The 23,347-nt window shown below is 42.5% G+C and overlaps 1 protein-coding gene across 1 annotated transcript in view; it reads left to right on the forward strand.

Annotated features, from left to right (window-relative positions):
• The first annotated feature begins 456 nt into the window (after positions 1-456).
• The window catches only part of fam20cb (FAM20C golgi associated secretory pathway kinase b), a 68,824-nt gene continuing 45,933 nt past the window's right edge, over positions 457-23,347 (forward strand). Inside the window, exons 1-3 of the mRNA XM_022204906.2 lie at positions 457-1,811; positions 2,002-2,177; positions 9,031-9,109. Coding sequence (XP_022060598.1) covers positions 1,294-1,811; positions 2,002-2,177; positions 9,031-9,109 — 773 coding nt within the window. The 5' untranslated portion in view covers positions 457-1,293. The remainder of the gene's footprint in view (positions 1,812-2,001; positions 2,178-9,030; positions 9,110-23,347) is intronic.

A 23,347-nucleotide genomic window follows, 5' to 3' on the forward strand; every position in this document is an offset into this window, starting at 1 on the left:
TTTTGCTTTTATGAATCACATTGCTGAGAGGTGCTTTGCGGTTTTCATCTTATGCAGCCTTTAAACATTATTGAAGATGTGATTGTAGCTGAGTGGCAGCAGCGCAGGATGGAACTGGATCCTCAGACTGATGAGAGCCCTAATAGGCCTGTCTAATGTATCATCGATGGATTGACTGCCGTCTCCGAGGAAACATTTCAGAGGGATTCCAGCAGATGAATTTCAGAAAAAGAAAAAAAAAAAACACATCCCCTGCTTTGCCGCTGCGTGTGCAGCCAGCCTGAATGTTGGCCAGTGGAAAGACGCCCTCTTCTTGCGCGGCAGGGATGTGCAAGGAGGAGGATTTATTCCAAGAGGAATACAGACGAGCAGTTATATGCTTCACATGCTCTCTCTCTCTCTCTCTCCTCAGCCAATCTGCGCGCAGTGACGCTGCGCAAAAGGCAGGATCTAGTCTTGGCTTCATCATCATATTTAACACACCCACCCAGATTCACACATGCTACAAGAGGTACGTTCTCTCTCTCTCTCACCCGCGTTACACTCCCAGAGGCTGGCCGGCCCCGCGGGGGGAAATTCTGTCTCCTGCTACCTGTGAAAATCACTCGCCTCGGGTGATTAGTCGGGAGTCGATGTGACAGAATTACGCATCGTGGATCGCTGCGGTTTGAATGAGAGCGCACATACTTTCCAGCGGGACTTTCCTTGAAAAAAAATCCCATTTGTGAATGTGAAGTGCTGCACTTCTCGTGTATTTATTTCCGGGGCTTCAGCTGCTGGTTCCCTCCTGCGCAGGATCGAGGTTGGACGGTGAGACCGATGCGCGCAGTCGGAGCTCTTGGACTCATTTTTTTTCTCGCTGCCGCTTTTGGATTCTACTCACTTCTCCGCGTTCCTCCCGAAATATTGGACAGGAGAGAGCAAAGCGGGCCAGCGTGAAGAGGATGAGGCTTGCGCAAACCGACCGCTGGTCTGAACCGACTCGACCTGTTCTACCTGGACTCTTGCGGATGATTTTGCGCTTCTGAAATCTCGCCCTTAAAAAAACAAAGAACAAAACAAAACAAAAAAAACGAATTCGCGAACCAGGCAGGACTCTGATGTTGAAAATACAAAGGTTGAACACTGAATCCTTTACTCAAGACGGCCAGTGAAGATGGGTCCTACTTGTTTAATGTATATTTCATTAGATTGGCGTCCAGTCTAGTCAACATCATCAGCGATGTAGTCAGCCTGTTCATCTGCGTGCTCATCATTTGCAGTAAATACTCACATCTGCTCAAACGGGAGACCATGAAGATGATCCTCCTGCGCAAATTTCGGGTTCTGATCCTCATGGTGTTCCTCATTGCGTGCTCCATGCACATAATGATAGACTTGTTACCCAAGCTGGAGCGCCACGGCAACAGCGGCTGCTCCTGCTCGCACACGCCGAGCCAGGAGCCCCAGAGCTGGGGGAAGCAGGGCTGGCCTAACAAGCACACCCTGCGGATCCTCCAGGACTTCAGCAACGAGCCCAGCTCCAACGTTTCCTCCCACTCCCTGGAAAGGATCCCGGCTCCTGGGGACAAGACGCAGGCGCTCAAGAGGCTGGAGCATCCCGGGCAGCAGCTGCGCGGTGACAGGAAGAGACAGTTCATGCAGGACGCGGCGGTGACCAAGAACCTGCCGGTGAAAGGTTCAAGGTTGTCTGCTCTGTATGAGCACCCCTTATATAGAAGATCTCTGCCCGCTTTGACGGATGAGGACACGCTGTTTAACGTCAACACGGACATCAGATTTGACCCCAAAGCTGCAGAGGACCAGGCATGGTAAAGTGCAAGTGCAAGTTTTGTTCCAAATCTTTAGCATTACATATTCATACTTAATAATCCAAACATCACAGCAAAGGGTTTATGGCTTAGTATCGCTGTGCAATCACATTAGTGCGAATCCTGTAGCTTGATCTATTGCGCAACACCTGACAGTCATCTCTCCTGTCTCCCTTTTCTCCTCCTCCAGGACTGGTGAAGGCACCATGGAGGAGTTCAGCCCAACAGGGGAGCTCACAGCTGATTCCTACCCCAACTGGCTCCGCTTCCACATTGGGATTAATCGATACGAGCTCTACTCCAGACACAACCCGGTCATCGACGCTCTCCTCAAGGACCTGGTTAGCCAGCGGATCACCAGCGTGGGTGAGTCATAAAGATCCACACATGGAGGGAGGAGGAGATGGCAGCAGCAAGCAGCAGGAGGGTCAGAATTACACTTCACTCTGCAGAAGTCACGCCGACGTTGCAGTTAGCGCATCTTTTTCAGCTGACACGAGTCATCATGACTTACAGTTTGGGCTGTGTTGGACTGGAATTGTAGCTGAATGCCAGGTCATCCACCTCTGTAGCATCAGTGAGCAAAGCTGCTAAGGATCTTGCTTAATGACAGTTAAACAGGACAGTGTCTGTTGATGGACCAAATCAAAGTGTCTCCTGTGCCATGCAGAGAGGTCAGAGTTCAGGTTTAAATGTCTGAGAAACAGCGTTAAGAGCTGCAAACACCCATTTTTTCCCCACTTCTTTCTTGTTTTTTTCCACCTTTCTGACCTAATATTTCATTATTTGAAGGCTAAATTGAGGTCTGTAATGATGTTTTGTTCCAATTTTTCTTGTAAAAACACAGAGCTCCATTCCAAATACCCGCTTCTCCACAACAAAACACATTTTGCCTCTCTAGTATTGCAACATACAGATAATGGGCTCTTTTGTCCTCCCAGATCCTCGCTGATAAGTTTTGTGGCTGTAAACAAGTGAAAAAAGATAGAAAGCATTGACAATTGGGAAGCACAATATTGGATTTTTCTTTCCAAGATCTGTTGTGCAAATGTTTTCCAACTCATTTTGAACAACTGCTCATATCGATATCGATGTAAACACATATTTCTGTCACCTATTGGCAGAGAAAATCAGTTTTTTCTTGTCATGTAATCAGCATATTATGATGCCTACTCTTATCACAATGGTCCCCTGGCTGGTGCAGATATAAAGTAATATGCTTTTCGACACAAATTTGCCGATCAAAATAAGAAAGTGATACATAAATGGCCAAAAACTGTGCGCTTTTACAGACGTTATCTGTAATGTTCATTTTGGGCCGGTGCCAGTATTTTAGTAATGACACTGATATCAAGACTTCCCTCGGGTATTCTGTTATATTAGTTTGATGAGACAAACTCGAAACCAAAGTGATTAAAAATGATCTTATAAGAGCAGACAGAAGCTTTTCCAAGGCTTCTATTACAGATCCAAGGCCGTGTAACCGAAGAACATTGTGAATTGGAAAAATGCCTGGTTGTAGCTGAAATTACATTTGTTGGGCATCAATTTTCAGCCACTGTGCATTGAGTGTGCTGCAGTGACTGCTCTGGAAGTCTAAGAAATACTGCCTATGGAGGAAAAAGACAGACTGAGCTGTATCTGTGAGGTTTCATCAGTTGAAACTGCCCAAATGGAGCAAAGGTGGCCTAAATAATCACAAAACTGATTTTACCGGCATAGAAGAAGCTGAGAGCTGGTGTTAAAAGGAATCTTGAATGGAAAGCATCCCTATAATACTCTGTAACTAGATCTAAAAGTGAGAGAAAGGAGCTGCTTCCTGACTGACAAGTGCGCTCCTCGCGGCCACAGACGGCGACAATGTGAGCACACTCCTCATACACAAACACACAAGTATGCATGAAGAAGAAAGTCAGCTGCAGGCTATCACACGACAGAGCTGAATCTGATCAGCCCGCATGCTCCTGCTCCACAGGGCTGCCGGAATAATAATAAAACGCGGCGATCCCCTCTCATGTGTTTCCACAGAGAGCCACAGCTCGAATACATCAAGCCGGAGAGAAACACCTGGTCTCGATGCAAATCACACAGCTACGTTGCGGTTTGAATGAAATCAAACGCCGTGGCTTTTGTGTTAGATTGACAAGCGGGCTGCGAATCAAGTTTCCACAGAAAACCTTTGCTGAAAAGGCAAGCGAAAACCTGACAGAGGTGATAATCCAAGCTAGGGCAGTTATACTGAATCTCGTTCTGCTTTTTTTTTCTTTTTTCGGGGGGGGATTGTCTTCCTTTTTGGCTTGGTCCAGCTCCCACATTCCAAGAGTGCTTGTCAACTCAAGGTCGCCTTCTTGCGCTCGCTGTAAAAAAAAAAAAAAAAAGGGATTTGAGATTTCAGGTTTATCTGCCAACGACAAAAATGTAACCGGCCCGTAGCAAAGATTAAACACTTATCTGAGAGTGGGATTAGCTGTTTCGAAAACTAGCATCCCTGCTTGGTAACTAGTTGAAGAATGTATTTCTTTTCTTCTTCCTCTTTCTAGTGGAGATGTTCTCTAATTTTCTCAGATTTTCTCCATCTTGCTTTCGGTCTGTCAGCCTGGGTGGATAGAGGAAGCAGTTCTCAGCATCTCTTGCCAGCTAAATACATGGTGGCTCAGTAATTACAGAGTCTTAACACAGGCCCGAAGCAGAATACCAATAGAAGCCGACAGCAGTCGTATATTATGTAAACTTGAAGATAGAAGTTCTTGGATACATTATTACGCTATAACCTCTTTTGAGCAACGTGCATTGATGAAGACATGGAGCGTAGGACCGGTAGATGTAATAAATGTATTGGAGCTGACAGGAAAAGTCTAGCTTTAGTGACTGCAGTGGATCTTTTTGTGCAAAAGGAAGTTTCTGCAGTTTGTGTGTGGAAGTTGAAATGAATTCTGATTTCCAAAGAACCTGTATATAATTGATCTCTGTGCGTGAATGTCTAGCAATTACAGTTAGCGTTATTTAAAATGCCCCATAACCTCCACTTGAACACACAAAACTTCACCCCAGCAGCAGGTGAGGTCGGACCGACATTGATCCTTTCACTTCAGATTTTTTTCTCTTCAAACCGCTTGCTTGTCCTCATGATTCCCATATGTAAAAATAAATGAAAAACATTGATTGAGGTGCTTGTTCTGCGGCCAGACGCCACCAAAACACAGCGTGCGATCGATGAGTGCCGAAATAACAGCGACTGCTGCTCTGCTCTGCTCTTTTTTGTGAAATTCAGAGTGTTTTAGCCCTGCCTGCAGTCCTCGCCCCGGCTCTGAGCCCAGTCCCATGAGTGCCTTTAGACTGCATTATCATGTTCAAAAGGGGGAGAAAACATGAAGGATAGAGGGATGAATAAAAACACAAAGAGGCAGAGGCAGAGGGAGAGAGAGAGAGCCTCCAGAGAGTACAGGGAGAGAGTAAACAGCAGAGGAACAGGGAGGGTTGGGCGAGCTGTCCTTCACCCCCTCACTATCCCTTCCCATCAAACAAACACTGTGACATCAGCTCTCAGTCTGTCCACACATAAACCACGACGCGCACAGAGCCATCAGCACACATATACAAGCTTACGTACGCAACAGTGCACCTCACTTACATGGCAGAGGAAATTGATGTTTCGGGCTTCAGCTGTGCCGTGAGCTGTCTCTCAAATTTACATCACATCAGTGGCAGTCGAAATTATACTGTGGTTAATACATATACATTGAATATATATGAATGGATACATGGTCTGATATCTCTTGATTTTGTGTGTTTTCTTCTCCTGAAATGACACTGCTGATGCCAAAACCGTTCACATAAACCATCCGAGCCCCTAAACCCACTAGCAGGTTAAAAAGCTGTGGTATGTTTGACAAATCTACAACATTTACGAGAGGCAGAAACTGTTAAAACAAAAAGAATTGTTCAGTATTCAACTTTCCGATCGGTCTTAGTCATCTGTGATGCACAGTTCTTGTTGGAAATTTCAAGTGTAATCTTCTAATTGTGGCATTGCGTTGAAATTTGCCAAAAATAATGTGTTTTCACAAACCAGATTCTGTGAAAAAACAAAATTGTGCACTTCTCGGTATAACTTTACAAGCATAAGTGATTCAGCTGCACAGAAAAGAAAAAAAAACTGAAGGACTTTTAGGCCAAACTGGGCTGCAGACTTTGTTTACACAGAGCAGATAAGAGTTACATCTGGAATGAGCATTCACCTCTTAAAAACAAATTATCAAGGAAATTACTGTTCTTCTTTTTCTTATAGTATTCTAACTTTATACTGATCAAATGATTTTTTAAAACTTGCTGCTTCTAGTCATGGCTGGGATGTCTCCATAGAGGTGCAGGGCTTTATATTGCAGTAAAAACTGAGCATAGAACGAGTAAAAATGTGACGCCAAGAGACTGTTAGGGGTTCAGAGGGTTAATATGTGTGTCAGTGTTATTGATAGTATGTGTTCATCGACTAAATGATTAATTCAAAATTAATTGGCAGCAATTTTTCATATTGATTAATATGAGTGCATTTTATATAATAGGAAAACACTTGTAAATAATAGATTTTTGGTCTTATTTATTATGCTAATGAAAAGGAGCTATACAGATTGATTGCAGAATACTTGGGGACAATCTCAGTCGGCCTTGATTCTGCTTTTGTTTGCATGTAGAACTAGAAAATCACTCAGAGAGTGCAGACCTCCACCAAGGATAGAGAGGAAAACCTATGCAATAAAGGATTACAAGCTAGAATCAAACCTGCATTTGTGACACAGTTCTGTTTACGAATCACCCTCTTAACCAGTTGAGCTGTCTGGACACCTTGCTCTAATTTGTTGGACGACATACTAACCTATGATGTTTTTGTCATATTTTGGACCACATACTACAACATACTAAAAAATTCAAAGTGATCCAGATTTCAGGATCCTTTCCGGATTGCCACCAAAATTAAATCAGCTCTTCCTCCCATAGTCTACATCCCCTCAAAATTTCATCTGAATCTGCCCAGGCGTTTTTGAGTTATCCTGCTAACAGACAGACAGACAGACAGACAGACAGACAGACAGAGAGAGTCAAAAGCAGATAAGCAAAGCCACAAACTTGGGTGGGCAAAAGTTCAACAGTGGTAGAAAAAAATGAAGGGATGTTATTCACTTATTGCTCTGTGAAGGAAGTGGCGCCTCGATAGAGTTGTGACGAGCGGCGTTGGTTTGTCTGTCTGTCTGTTAGCAACATTACTCAAAAACAAACTAATAGATTTAGATGAAAGTTTCAGGGAAAGACCTGATTAGATTTAGGCAGTGATATGGCTTATAGTCTGGATCCAAGGATTTGTTAAAGATTTCTGTATCATTGCGAGATAGTGGCATAGTGTCACGGTAACTATGACAACAAGTGAACGCTACGTCAGCTGCATGCTGACGATCACATGATTGCAATCCTACTACAAATCAGCCGTTGTGGACTTATCAGGACTAATGATACAAGGAACAATTGATTATATTGTGGGGGGGTTTCCGAGTCCCATCAGTTCCCGCTGCCCATTACATATTTAGATCACGTGATTCGGTATTCGTATGTAATGTACACATGCATAACGCAACAACTGAGCAGCCTTGGTGGAGTACTGCACTCACTGAGTGTTTTTCGTGTTTATTATGATGTTGTAGCTTAGTTAATTAGCTCACTTAAAGGTTCTGCCTTGCAATCTTTCAGAACCAGGATGTTGCTAGAGCATCAGCATCTTATTTTTCACGTGTCTATTCTACTCTGCACGTGTGTGTTTCCACCTGATACTCTGCGTTGGACTGGAGCGGATCAGTGTGTAGAAACAGACACACAAAGACTGGAGCAGACACATGGGGAAGCAGTAGCAGTGGAGATCCTCACAGCAGCAGTAGAGACTCACACTGAGCTCAGATGAAACAACTGCACATGCATTATTTAACCCTCTGATCCCCCAAACATTCTGTGTGCTTTGTGCTCCTGTCACATTCTTTCCTGACCGTAGACTCATTTTTTATCGCAATATAAAGTCTTTCACTTTTCTGGATTTCGTAGAAACAACTCAAAAAAAGTTATGAGCCCATAACTAATAAAAAGTAAGGACAAGTTAGATTATTTATTTTATAAAACTTTACGAAACCTCAAATCAACACACAACATTTTTGCAATTTCTCACCTCTGTTACCAGTATGTAGTAAAAACAGTGGCTCTACATACTAGAGATTCTCACTACTTACATTTTTGTTTCCATGCTGTTCTCCTATCTGCTTCCACCAAACCCTGCAGTTTAGTGGGAAAGTCTCAAATTTTTTTTTAAATCACTGTTGGTCACAGCTCAATCACTACACAGTTGTCCGAAGGAGCACAGAATTTTTTATTTTATTTTTATTATTATTATTTTTTACTGAATCTAGTTAATGGTTAATATTGTGATTTAAGAGATTAGGCATAAATTTGCTATATTTTCCTGACACAGATCTTACATTACATTTCAGAAAGTTGAAAATCTGATGATGCTCTCTGTTGTTTCTGGTTTTGATAAATGGTGCCATTTTGGTGATTTGCTAAAAAATGACATGCCTTTCAAATCCACTGATTGGTTCTGGGGCTGCACAGTGGATCGGTGGTTAGCACTTTCGCCTTGCAGCTAGAAGTTCCCCGGTTTGCCTTGCAGCCTGGGATCTTTCTGCATGGAGTTTGCATGTTCTTCCTGTGCATGCGTGGGTTTTCTTCGGGTTCTCTGGCTTCCATGCACAGTCCAAAAATATTCTGAGGTTAATTGGTGATTTTAAATTGTCCGTAGGTGTGAATGATGCATGGATGGATGATTACTTTTCAGGTTTGGAGGACAATATAACTAATAATATTTTGTATTTTTGAGGGCATCAGCTGAATGCTGGTCTACACTTTAACTCTCATAATGTGGTGTGGGAGACTCCGGTCTGTTTTTAAAGAGGAGGGGACTGAGGAAGCACTAACATCCTCGAATGGTTTTACACACAATATCTTGCAAAGTATTGGTAGCCAAATGTTTCCCTAAGTCAAACAAAACTCCAGTGGGTCAGCTTGTGTCAGGCAATGACAGACTGTATGGCTACCAAAGCTCATTTTTTTGGTTTAACAGAATATACTTTCACTGCTGTCAGTTCATGTAAAATTTGTAATAATGTTGTCTGTTTCACTCCAACAGCAATGAAGTCTGGAGGCACTCAGCTGAAGCTCATCATGACCTTCCAGAACTACGGCCAGGCACTGTTCAAACCCATGAAGTAAGTTATTCTGCTTTTCAGCAAAAATCCATTTAATGCGTGGCGTGGGTGGAAAGGATAGTTCCCGCTGGCCCTATAGACCCGTTTCACAGCAGACATTCTGACTTGTGGCAGTCAGAAAAGCACAGGTGTATATTAATGACGACTCAGTATCATTAAGTGTCCCAGGCAGCCATGACAGTGAGCCGACATTCACAAAAGCAGGGACTGCCCTAAGTGGAATCCAGCCGTCATTAATGCGCCCATACTTTCACATCTGTGTCAAGTGCTGTGAAAAAAGGCTATTGTCCCCCCAGTTAAACTCGCTCCTCTCCTGCTCCAGCATGCAAGGAGTTCAGTGTCGAGTCCACTCTCTTTAAGAAAAAGCAATCTCTTTCGTATCGCGTTAAAGCCTGAGTGCCATTTCAGCATAAAACGCCAGCTATGCAGCTTTCCACCTCGACCGACTTCCCTTTTCGCAGCCCACCACCTACTCATTCTCCTCACAACATCAATCCCATTTCCTCATTCTCCTCTCTGGCGATATCAAATTGCTTTCATTTTCAGCACAACCTTGATATTCGATTGAAGGCCGACATCATTCTGCTGTGTCAGAGCCAAATGTTGAATAGGCATTTCACCTCAGAGGGCTTTCAGGTGACGCATCACATTCTTTAGTGGCCGTGTTGGAGGTCTTCAGCCCACAGGCAGCGCTGTCTGTGTCGCTTTATCACCGATTCATCTGATCAATTTTCTGTGTTTTGATAATGTCATGCTATCTCTTCTGCTAAATGTCACCGTCGCTTTTTTTGTCAGCATGAGATTCACATGCTTGTTAAGAGAATCAGACGATCGTAACTCCACAGAATCCAAAGTAAAATTTGGAAAAGTGACCTTTTTGTCCGTGCTTTGTACTTGTATTGCTGCAGATATTTTTTTTCAGCAATATTATTTAATGTTATCTGATCGTCTGTTCACTGTGGAACCTTTAGCCAGACTAACATCATGGTTTCGGGGATGACAGTGTTGGTTGTCTCATCTTTTGGTCTGGAGTTAGGGTTAGGATGGACTGAAAGGTCATCTGTTGCAGATATCCATGGTGCACAGAGGATGGGTTCTAATGGCTAATGACTCATCATATAGTGTCAGCAGCAGGTCAAAAATATCTCAAAATGCACCAAATGAACTGGCATAAAGTATAATATGGACATTGACAGTGCCGAGAGAAAGAATCCTGATAAATTGGATAATGACATGACTTTTCCGTCATTAGTGGGTTGGAGTGAAATGTCTGTTAACTATCGGATGGATTGCAGTTCGAATTCTGTCCAGACATGCTGGTCTCCTTCAGGGTGAATTGTAACAACTTTGCTGACCCTCTAACTTTAGTGCCATCATTGGACTCAAAATTTAAAGTTGTCCTGTAATTCTTGGCTGTGTACTGTGTGTGTTTTGTTGGTGTTTTTTTTTTTTACAAATTAACAAATGTCAGCACACCAAAGACGGATGTTCAACACACAGACTGTATATAAAAGATCGATGTAGCCGCTGAGTCTAAAAAGTGAAGCCAGTGCATTAAACCTGCATTCTTTTTAACAACCACAGGGGGCGACACCTCTGGTTGCACAAGGAGATACAACTGCATAGAAGTCTTCCAAAAACATTACCCCATACCTCCCTTGATTTGTAACCTCAGTAAACATTTTTCTAATTAGTTTATGGTCTCAATTGCGAGTTTCAAGTATCCTTCAATGCAACATGATACCGATTTTGTAAACCGTTTTTCAATTAGAGTAAAACAGACGATAAAGGACCGCCATGCACTTGCAGCTATTGTATTGATGTGCACAGTGTTCTCAGGTTGTGTCACATTTAATTTTAAAAGACCAATAGGGTGATGGTCAAATGTCAAATTCCAGGCTTCAAAATGATAATCCTCAAACTGGTGGGTGGTCCCTATGTCCATGGTGATAAACATGATGCTAGGCTGGGGCGATAAAAACAATTGTGATCTGTGTTAGACACCGCATCATTACTTATATGAAAATAGTTTAAAAGATAGTTGTACTCAAATGCATCAAAAATGCACTGAATGTACATTTTGTAAGATTAATTGTATGAACAAATGTCAAAAATACCTAGTATGGTTAACCCTAATGCAGTGCAGCAACTTTGACTTTCAATTTCTACTTTCTTTCTTAAATAGTGTGTATTACTATGATATTATTCCTTTATCATTTCATATTTTTATCTACATGTACTGATATATTTATTTGTATGTGTTTTTCAACTAAATTCCTCGTGCCACTTGAGAAAAAGGCTAAATTGATTAAATCTAAGTCAAGGTGGTTGACTCAAAATAAACATTTTCTCTCCTTGTCCTTATTAAAAATAGATCATTTCAAGTTTTGATGTGTTATTGATGTGGACTAAAATTATACTTTTTAGCGTGGAAACCTTTTCAGCTATATCACCCCGCCTTCCTTTCTATCTTGGGAACATCGGCATGTTAGCATTAGTTAGCTCAAAGCACCGTTTGTGCCGGCGCAGCCTCACAGAATTTCTAACGTGGATAGAAAACTCTTGTCATGTTGCCTAAAAGCAGCTATTTTCGAGCTGGATTCGTCCCATACTGGTTGTGTAACTAACTGAACATGCAGATAATCAAAAGACCTTTGTGTTCTCATGCAGTCAGTGTGCTGGACAATTTAGGAGCCAAGTTCACGGTATAATTAAAGTTATTTTTTTCCAAGAGCTAAAGGCTGCAGGCTCTTAAGTAGCGCGCTTCATGCCCAGGGGCTGCATACTTTGTCATTATTTTCTCCCTCAGCCAATAGCCACCTCTGTATAATGGTGCCATTCATAATGGCTGGGAGCTTTATGATTCTCTGTTCCTCGCCTCATCTCCTTCTCGTCCTAATCAGCGAGCTACAGTTCAACATACTGTATCATTAATGCTTCACGCAGAGAGGTGAAGAGCAGCGACGGCAACACTTTCTTTCCCTTTTCAACCCAAGCTTACCTCTGCACACTCTGTAATGCAGCATGGCTTCACTTGTAGAGGAGATAAATCTACCCGGTGGCACAAGCAGCCCCACTGGTAGATACTGTGAAATGTTTGATTAATTCACACTTCCTTTGTCCACACTGGCATATTTAGACGATAACGCATCCCAAGAGAAGTGCTCTTTGCTCCTAATCCCACCTCGATTGGTGGATTTAAATGTCACCCATCCTTTGTTATGGTGATCGTGATTTAATTGTGGGTTAATGGTTCTCTACACAGTCTGTTGTCTGGCCTCAGCATGTCACACATACAGAGTGGGGTTAAGCCTGTGGATGATAGGTAGGAGGGAGGGAGGAAAAGCTATTCAGAGACTGTTGTAATTACTGTTTCAGTCGTCCCACACTAAGTCAGGCCAGATGCAACAAGCCTGAAATCATCCTGACAGGCCGGGGAAGAGCAGAGATGAGGTGAGAGGAGGGAAGGGGGACGGGAGAGAGGAGTCAAAGGGGAATGAGGGGGGAAGGACTGGGCAGGACAAGGGGGGGGAGGTGGGTGAGGCAAGGAGACAGACAGGGAGACGTGGACGGAGAGTGTTGTCAATACACGCACAGCGTCAAAATCCACAGATTATCTCGGTGCACCGCCTCAAATTTGAACCTAGGCGGAAATGTGAAATGACATTTTCCGAGAAAAGCGCGGGGGGTGATGGGGTTGGATGTAAATCTGTTGCTTGACAGTTGTGGTTGTCAGAACCGCCGTGATGTTTGATAATCCTGAAAAACGGCGAGAGCAAAAGAGGGTTTTTTTGCTCACCCCCCCTCCTGCTTCAGTGCACTTGACTTTAACAAAATAGGGCAAACCCATGCTGGCGTATGTGTGCACGTGTGTGCTCATTTGGACTACAATCAAGGCCTTGACAGATTTGCACAGACACTCCCGTCGCATACGTCCCCTCCCTCGCTGAGATCACACACGCCAGCATCCACACGAGCAACACCCATCTACTTAACACCCAACATCATCTCCTCGTTCCCAAAATCTGCTGGTGTGTTTCCACATGGTGCATCAAAGAGACAGAGGCTGAGAGATCAAAGACTTCCCCGGCTGTGCTCTTCTGCTCGGCTCCTCTCAACTCTAATGCAAATGTGTGCCAGGCAATCAGGCAGCGAAGGCAGGCAGGCATGCATGCGGTGTCTGGGTAACGATCAACCCTCCAACCATCACATATCTGTGGAAACCTGCTCTCCTCGCCGCTGCTCTCTGTCTGGTTATCGGCTCCCTATTCTCTTTCTCATTCTCAGCATTCTCCATCATTCTCCTCTTTGGTGTGCTGCTCAGTCCGCTCTTTGTTTTTCTCTCTGCTGTGTTCTTCGCTGAACGGCACAGATGCAGAAATCAATTAACAGGCTTTTCTGTATCGATCATTTAGGTATTCTTTCTTTTCTTTTTCTTTCTCGGAGGGAGAGAAAATGATCAGATACTACGGCCAGCGTTCCTCTTTGTGTGCTCAACAAGAAAAATGCACCCTGGTGTGATTATGTGACAGAGATTTAATCAGCTTGAGGCCAACAGTACCTGTCCGCTATGATGTAAGAGATGAATCAGACCATTGAACCGCTGTCTGTGGTCCGGTTTTCCAGACATGAAATAAACCTGGTCTTAGCTAGTCTAATCTAACTCAGGGCTTGTTTTGCAATATTTGTTAACATTACAGTCCTTGTAAGATCATGGAGGCTTTATGAAATGAGACTAAACATCCCAGCTGATGCCTAGCCTCATGTTGCTCAAGCAGACAGATGAAACCATCATGGTTGCACTGTCTGCCACAACAAGCCGCACTGTAACCTGAATAACATTCAGTTTGATAACTAAGCTCAAATATCATCTTCGTCATCCTCTGCATCCTGTTACGCCCATGGTCGGGTCTGAAATAACCTTGAAATACAGCACTATAATCATACTTTTAGATTTTTAAAGATGGCTGACAAAACGTAACAAAAACCTGAACCCTTGACCCCTGCAGTGAGGGGAACTGGTGGCTCTGTTGTGATGTACGGGGTCATTTTGCTGGCATTGTTTGGCTCCACTTGTCCTCTTAGAGGGAAGAATCACTGCAAGTCAATACAAGATGGCAATGCTTGATTCATGTGGAACTACAGGGTCAGTGAAGTGTTCGATGGAAACGATGTGAATCTTTTGTTCCAGAATTCACCAATTCGCTAATCAAATCTCAACCCAAATGAACACTGATTGGAGATTTTGGACGAACATGTCAAACAGCGTTCTCCATCAGCATCATCAAAATACCAACTGAATGAATATCTTTGGGAAGGGTTCACAGTAGAGTTCACAGATTTGGAGAATCAATACTGAGTTCCATTATATTCTGATCCAGTGGCACCAGATGGCCCAACATCTCACTAAGACACTAAAATTAGACTGTAGCCAAACTGTATCAAAAGAAATGAAGGGCAACAGAGTGACGTCTGGGGCTCTTTAAACAAAAAATACATGCTACATTTACACTAACTTAGGAAATAACCGTATAGTGAAATTGGTTTTCATGCTTATGTAAGTCTGTGGGGTTTTTCCTGCTCAGAATAGGCCTTTGGGGGGTGACTACACACAACAGTAAGCATAATCAGTCCACACACAGTAAAGGCAACGAGTCACTGTTTCCCTGCATTCCAGAAATCTATGCATTTTATTTGCTACAACAGACCATTAGATAAACACCATTAGATCTTTTTTGTTTGAGTAAATTAAATCCAAATTAATATAAATCGTTTTAGAAACCCCAGTCTAACAAAACAAGTAGAAATTTGGGCCTAGTTTCTGTATAGTTAACACCAAACGTTACATGAGAAAAATACAAATCACACCCAGATGTTTACAGTTTGGCACATTCTTCGCCATCTTTTAGAGAATTTAGGGTGCTTCTGATTGAAAATGAAGCATGTTACATTTTTAGTAGCTGCTGTAAAGATGCAGCTTGCTCTTAAGGATAACCATATATACAAATCATCAAGTCATCTGCATACATTTAGATAATTCTGGATTACCTCAAAGAACGTCTCAAACACGACCTGTAGGGACACCAATCAAAAAATTGTGTAATTTTCCCTTTATTCATGTACAAATTGGCCACACAGGGCTGGTATGATCCCAACCACCAGGAGCCTGATGTACAAAGAAAATGAATTCCACACTCATTTCTTTTTGATTGGCTCACTGCTGTGAAGTCCTGCTTAGAAATAACTAGCCCTGGACAAGTTAATGCCATGTAGGCTAAAGAATCATCAATTACAGAATATGACTGTGAGGAAATGACTACTGTTTGAGGCTGGAGTGGTAACTAATGGCAGCAAAAAAAATGTACTCCTTGAGAAGGTACAGCCCCTCTGGGAGGACCACTCCAGCAGCAAAACATTTTGTACCTTGAAAAGGCTTACCTTCAAGTTCAGACAATACTAATGCACGTAATGTGCCTTTTGCTGTCAGAAATGTCCGTGTACCTGTTAGTACAATAGAAATTTATTCAGATAATACCTAAAGGACCACGAGAGACCTCTGGTACAAGTCCTTGTGTGTACAGAAGTAAAAAATACGTTGTTTGAGTTGTACTTTATACTCTGAACCTGAGTGTCTGCATAGTGAAGGCTGTCTTTTATGTTCTTTGTTTGTCTCCTCCTGTTTTTCTCATCTTCCTTTTGTTTCTCTGTCATCCTAACTTTGTGCCGGTGTGAACTGCGGAGACATGATTGTAATATTTACAGTGAAATTAGCCTCAGAACACACAAAGCGTGTTAGATGATGAGCGCCGATGATTGACGAAGGGAGGCGGGGGAAGGCCTGATGATTGATATAATGATGGTCTTCCGCTCCTTCTTGCTTCCACTTAATTGTATCGCTTGTCAATCAGCCGACTGTCGGCTCAGTCACACGCAAATCAATTGGAGTATTCCTAGAAGAGATATCTGCTCTTTCCGCTGCCCCTCCTCGCTGAGATCTATATCTGTGCCGAGTCGGGCCCATGAATAATTTTTGATTGACACATCGGGGAGACAAGAGACGGGAGCCACATAATGTCACCTCGTTTGTGTCAATAACATATTGACAGCAGCACAAATAACAGCCTGGAGGAAATGTCTGTGTTAAATGTGAAATATTAGTGGGAAATTGGCTGGCGTATGCGAGTTAATGTTGAATCATCAAGCTGCATCAGCCGTGGGAGGTGAAAGAATAAGATTGAAGGAGCTTTGTCTAGAGATGGTGAGGGCATGTCTCAACAAAAACCCCTATTATCTTCGCTTAAAGCTGCCCGGATTTGTCCTAGAACGAGGCGAAAAACCGTTTAAAAAAACAGGACAATTCAAGGATTGTTTTGGAGCAAAACTGAAATCAAGCAACCGCAACTCGTGTGTGGACAAGGTTCCATTTTTGCTCCTCTTTTTTTTTTACATATACATAGTCCATTTTGGCTGCTTGTTTGTCAGTGTTGTTTACTGTGTGATATTGTATTCACAAGGTCTTCTGTGCCTCTGCTTTGACTTTGAGTCAGGAAATAAAGGGATGAACCGCCTCAGGACAAGTCATTCAGAGCACAGATGATGAGTGCAGCTCTGTTTGGAAATAAGGGAAACTCATAGCAGCACAGTGGTTAACCCTCAGAGTGCTGGCAGAGGGATGAACCGAGACGTAAAGCATGAAAAAACTATCACCAAAATAATTGGATATATACGGTGCACATAGTAATTAAACCCTATCCTGTACACGTGTGCAGCGTACAGTAGGTAGCACATTAATGAAACCACTGTGAATGTATTTCCATGCATTACATGCTTTTAATCCGAGTAAAGGTTATATCTGATATAAGCAGCTTTTAGGCGTTATAAATAGCAGCCAGCTCCAGAAGCATGAATAAACAATATTAGGAATGCAATGCAATAAAAATAGCACACAGCACAAATTATCTGCGCCTCTATGTTTTCTTTTACCAGCAATCTTAACCATCTCCCAGCTTCCACATTCAACCTTCTCATAGCTTTAATATGAGTCTTCCTGGACTGTAAAAGCAACACGGCATGCACATGTTCAGGAATAACAGCAGAACAATATAATCACTTGTAAATACACAGACTCACCTCAGGAAATATCTGAGTTCTATTCATTTCGGCTCTACCACAGTTTCTGTTTGGCGGTTGAATAATTAATCTAAAATTATAGCCACTGTGAGATGTGTGATTTAGCAGCACTTACGGCTTCGCTCTGCTCTCTGCCTAATATTTTGACTGTCTCCCTTATGTTGTAATTGCTTCACCAGGGTATTATCGTGTGTGTGCTATGCAGTAGTTTTGTGTTTTTTTTTGCTGAAGCAGAAATGAAAGTGTTTGTAGGAAAGAGAGAAAAAATTCGTCAGAGGAGCAGAAGATTTGTGTGCAAAAAAAGGAAAATACACACAGCAGCAGATGAAGCGTAGACAAACACACGGCGGTCATCGTGAAGATGAAATTTGCAGGAGCTGGACATATTTTTTTCAAAGTGCAGCCGAGTGATACATACTGTATGATCAAATGGAGCCCTCAGGCTTAGTAATCTGACCCCGTTCCTGTCTTCCCTGCAGAGACTGTGACACAGTGTAGGCCAATGGTGCAGCAGGATCATGTCGAGCACAGCCGACTCAGTATGCTTGCTTGTTTGTTGCATTTGTACAGAGATGGAGGAAAACTGACAAAACTGAAATGGTAAAATTCACTCTGATGCTACCAAGCCTTGGAAAAACAACACATACGCAGCACTGATTCTCCCTAGTTTTCTGTGACACTGGATACCGCATGAATACACCTGTACTCATTATAGATGAATTAATGAAGAGAGCAGAATGGGTGCATTAGCGCTGCGCCGTGTCACCAAATGTTTGAGAAATAGATGTAGTCTGGCAGAGAACGTACACTTGGACAAAGCTGACATTTTGCCTGATTGGCGTCATTCAAAACGTGCTGAAAAAATATTAAACCTCCCCATTTTTATTCTCCGAAAGTAGCGCAGCTGAAAGGATCGATACCGGACAAGGTGGTGCCACGGGGCAGCGATACACACTGTGTAATTCAGTGGCCTGGTTCCGGTAAATCTATGCTTTTTATTCAGACCCCAAAGAAGGAAAAAAAACACTATTTCCTTAAATAGCGTTTTTTTCTGTAATGCCTACATTTTGTCCTTTCAAATGCATGTCAGCAGAAGAATAGCTTACACGAAAAGGCTTTTTGCCCACATCACTGAATCAAAAAGACTACAAAATGAACCCTTTCTTCTTCTGACATATTTCTTTCCATCCACAAGACAGACAAAAAAAACTTTTTATGTTATCATGTTGTATTTGACCTATTTAATGCTACCTTTAAACCACATAGATGCATCTTTGGAATAAGCTGCAATTAAAAATACAGTCTAAAGTGAGCCACACTGACAGAAATCTTTAAACCCGCTGAACCGCAAAACCTGTCAGTGGATTTCAGAGGCATTTTATCCATAAATAAAATAGTCACAAGCAGAGCATTAAACAGAGCCGATGACAGATTTTCACATTTCAAACAGTCCTTTGACCATCTGAAAATTTGACCAGACTTAGGTTTAAATTGTGATATTTTATCATTTTTTCTACTTTTCTCATTAAAAATAAAGCCTTTGCTTTATCTAGATTCTGTAAAAAACTAAAAATTTGTTGTCCACTGCACAACCATGAAGTCAGAGTAATGTAACGTAGCTGGGACCGACAGTCATGTGACAAAAATTCAGGGTCTTTCAAGCAGAATTGGGTTGAACTGCCAGCAGTGTTTACATAAGGCAGAGAGGAGACAAATATAGAAGCAAGCACTAAAAAATCTATAGTAAGTAAAGCCACTATGGGTAACATGTTTGGGCCTTTGCAAACATTTTTTTTATATGCATGCTTATCAAGAAGTTCATCTTTTACTTCTTCTTTCTTTCATTACTGAGATCTCTGTCCTTCAAGCCTTGGTTGTTATACTGTCACTGAGGTGCAGGACTTGATGTCGCAGGGAAAAAAAATGAGGCCATAGTGAGTAAAAATGTGACAGGAGCAAATAAAACTGCTCGGAGTTCAGAGGGTTAATACGGGTAGACGTTGTCATGGGCGGTAATGTGATGGACAACAAGCAGTGCAGACGGCCCACTGCACTATAGAAAAACATGCAATGAGCACTCAGCAACACAAGCTTATGCAACTAATCTATGGTCTGGTGGGGATGGGGGAGAGCTGCTCATGAGCAAGTATCCCAGTGTAATAATCTGTTAATGTACTGTTGGCGCTCTGCCATCTCTAGTAATCAGCCATCATGATTTATATAGAACGAAGATATTAGTAAGCCGGTGATGTTTTCCTCTGTAATATATTCTAGCACCGAGTGTCACTTTTAATTAGTGCGGCTGATTAGCATAATCGTTAAGTTTTGACATGTCTCTTAGATGCCGGCGTTCCCTCCTTTTCTTATATTTTATACTTTCTCTCGCCCAGTTTCTGAAAGCTCCACTTTAGCATCAATTCTTCTCATGACTTCCACGCTGTGCACCACTGCGACTAAAATCTCAATGTGTGTGTGTGTGTGTGTGTGTCACAGTGTTGCTGCCACCTCTGATGACTTTGGACATGCAGTGTCCCAGCTGTCATTGTATTCATACTATAGTTGCCTAGGAGACAAGGAGGAAGAGAAAGTGGTCATATTTCTTTGTCTTCTTGCGCTGATCTGGGAGTGAGTTTGTAGCACCACTCTGCAGTGATACTGTTAGCACGCCACCCCTGCTCAGGCCTTCCAGGAGCAGGAATGCCTTGACGATATTATCAGTCAACTGCCCCCTTCAGGTAAATGTTATCAGCTCTAATGTTGTGCTGAAGGAACGATAACAGAGCATTGCAGCCAGCAAAAATGACAAGCCAGCATCCAATCTGCATATCAAAGCCTCGGCTAAATTCCTCTGCCATCTGTGTGCACGCTTTCATGCGTATGTGTGTGAGTGCTCGCCAGAGTCGCACACGCTAACACACACGCACGTACATCTCCAATGTGCTGCCATTTCTCTGCAGCCTCAGAGGCAAGTTGTTCCTGGTCCTCCACAATCGCAGTTCATCCCTGATAAACTCATTGTTTCTTGGAAATAATCAAAAAGAAGCTTAATTACTCAGCCACAAACATTTGAGAAAACCTGAGCCCTGTGTTTCTATGGGAATGCAGGCTTTGATACCATCTGTCATCTTGTCGCTTTCCTTTGAAGGAGCTGTCAGTCAGAGGCCGGCTTTACTCTGTCTCTGTCTGGACACCGTACACCTCAACAGTTGATGTGACAATAGCAGCAGACATTGATTCATCTGGCCTGAGCCCAGCCCTCCACGGTGCCGTTCTTATAGAGGGCCAGATGCTGGAAGCAGAGGCACACAGAGTGTTTCGTGACTGGAAATGAGCCTTTTATGTCTTCCCAGAGTCAACGAACAAGGGGAGAGGAGGACAGTGTCATGTGTCCTGTATTTGCTGTTGCATACTTGACTTTAGTGGAAACATCGGCACTTTTACAAGCTCAGAACAAGAGGCTAAAAATGAACTTCAAAAAAGTACTTTCACACCTTTAATCATGCCTTCTTTTTATTACATTTTTATCGTTGGCTCGATTGCTCTCCCGATACAAGATACAAGCAAACCAAGAATTGTAAACAAAACTGACTCACATCACACTTGTGTACTGGACGGAGTTTTGGAAACCTGTCATCTTGTGAAGTAAGAGTATTTGGCAGCAGGGCGAATCTAAATAAATCGAACTTTAGTCCCTTTAACTCCAGCCAAGAATCGTGGACTCATTTACTTTCTGGGCTGTTTATACCAGTTTGGGAGCATATGAAGGAATAACTGAGTGTGAGCATCAGTCCTCACTGCAGTTTGTTTTGCTCGACTGTCAGATGTCAACATTTGTCTTCGTATGCTATTCAAACCTTGCAATTATGGGCTGTTTTCAGTTGTTGGCCTAGATACATTTTTTTCTGCTTAGACATGGCAACGCACTTCTCTCAGACGACCTGTCGTGGTTCGATTCGCTGAGGTTGGATGTTCAGACCAATCAGTCTTGTAAAAGCTCCCAGAGTTTGAAGAAACTGCTCCAAACGTGTTTTGGGTGAAAGTGCCTGCACTGTAAAAAAAAATTTAAAATAATCTGGAAAATGTGTCATCAAGTGAAGTGTGCCAGAAAAAAATACGTTCAAAACTATAGATTACGGATATGGAAAAAACAGCAAAAATTCGGAAAATAACACCAAATATATGTGTAAAAATAACAACTTTCTTTGCTGATTTACATACAGTTAAAATATTACTTTTTCCACTGAGTTTGGCACATTCTTTGCCATCTTTTATAGATGTATTTTAGTGGCAGTTTTTAAAAAAATAATGGTACAGATATTCTGAAAAATGTTAAATATCGGATCGGATAATGGACCAGGCCGGTAAGCCCCAAATTGATGGCCTATTATTTGTATAATCAATCTGAGCCTAAATAATGTCTTTTTCAATTAATTTATTACATGATGAGTCCATCCATCCATTATCTATACACTGCCTCATCCTTATTAGGGTCACGGGGGGCTGGAGTCTATCCCAGCTGACTTAAGGTGAAGGCAGGAGACACCCTGGACAGATCACCAGTCTATCACAGGGCTACATATAGAGACAAACAATTACATTCACACCTACAGACAATTTAGAATCAGCATGTTTTTGGAAGCTGGAGTACCTGGAGAAAATCCATGCTTGCACAAGGAGAACATGCAAACTCCATGCAGAAAGATCCCAGGCCCAGATAGGATCTTCTCGCTGTGAGGCGACAGTGCTAATCACCAATCCACTGTGCAGACCCAGGCCCTATGAGTCATTTAAAAAAATACTGATAATCAGAAAAATTCTGCATGTTAGATCTGATAATCAGCCAGGCTGTTAAGCATTTGGTTGCTGTTGTGTTAATTTTAGAAGGAGAAAGCATCTTCATTTAGGAGGTAAAAGAGCGACCAGTGCAAACACCTTCAGAACACACAGTTTCTGTTTTCCTGCCACAGGCAGAGAGCCAGTTCTCTGCTTACAGAAGTGTCCAACATTTTATAGTGCGTTGGAGCTTCAGTCTGGTTGCCGCAGAGCTCCAGGTTTCTCCTGTGATCTTCCTTCTTGCTTTCTGTCTTCACCTTCACTAGCCATTAAAGCTCCCTGTCTCTTCATACTGCCAGAAACTGATCCCTTTTATAAGCTGTAGTTAGTGTCAGGGAAAACACCTAAGGGGGATCATTAGACTGTAATGAAGCAGGAGGTAAAATACCATGTTCACCCGTCACTCTCCAACATTCCTGATTGTCAGGTTTAATTATAACACTGCAAGGTATTTGGCTTTTTTTTTTTAAACTGCATTTATCTCATTTCTTCGGCTCGCCCTCCGCCTCTCTGTTTCCGTAGATGGACACTTGGTCTAATTAGGCTTTGTGTCCCCCTGAAGAGTCGCCCTCTCGGGGAGGCACTCAGGAACGTGGCATTATGAAGGCATGTAGTGATACGTAATTAGCAAACAGCAGAGTGGCAACTAAGGTTAGACAAGGCAAGAGGTTGTGTGAACCACAGCTGTCAGCGCTTTGCCTATGGTATAGATGCAGATTAAACATCTGTTCCACATTGCTGCATACTTGCATGAGCCAGATTAAAGTAGAAAGTAGTGCTCTCACAATTCAATATCTGCATATTCCAACCCCCCCGAGCCTCAACGCTGACATTCTCTTAAGAGCAAAAGAAGGAGGTTGGATAGTCAAAACAAGTGATGCAACCAGCCTCTGATGGGAAGATTAAAAAGCCACTCATAACGCCCAAGTCTCAACATGAATTGCAGCCTCACATGAAACAGGATGAAAAAACTGGATGGTTGTCTTAGAAAGGAACGGAATTTAAAAGTGAGGACAGCATGTAATTTGTTTCACTTTGGATGTGCTGCTTAAGTGGCACAATAATAATCTCAGGCCGGGTTGCCCGTTTTTTATTGGCACGTCTCTGCTGTAACTTTGTCGAACACTTAAGTTTCATTACAGTTTACAGGTGCTCTATTGGCACTTTGCTACTCTCTTCTGGAACAAATACAACAGCAATGACTGTAATGTGACAACAAATGCAATAATATGGGGGCTGTATTGTCAGTAAGAAAATTAAAAGACAAATCTACTG

This window comes from Acanthochromis polyacanthus, chromosome 19 (genome assembly GCF_021347895.1).
Source record: "Acanthochromis polyacanthus isolate Apoly-LR-REF ecotype Palm Island chromosome 19, KAUST_Apoly_ChrSc, whole genome shotgun sequence".
Lineage (NCBI taxonomy): Eukaryota > Metazoa > Chordata > Actinopteri > Pomacentridae > Acanthochromis > Acanthochromis polyacanthus.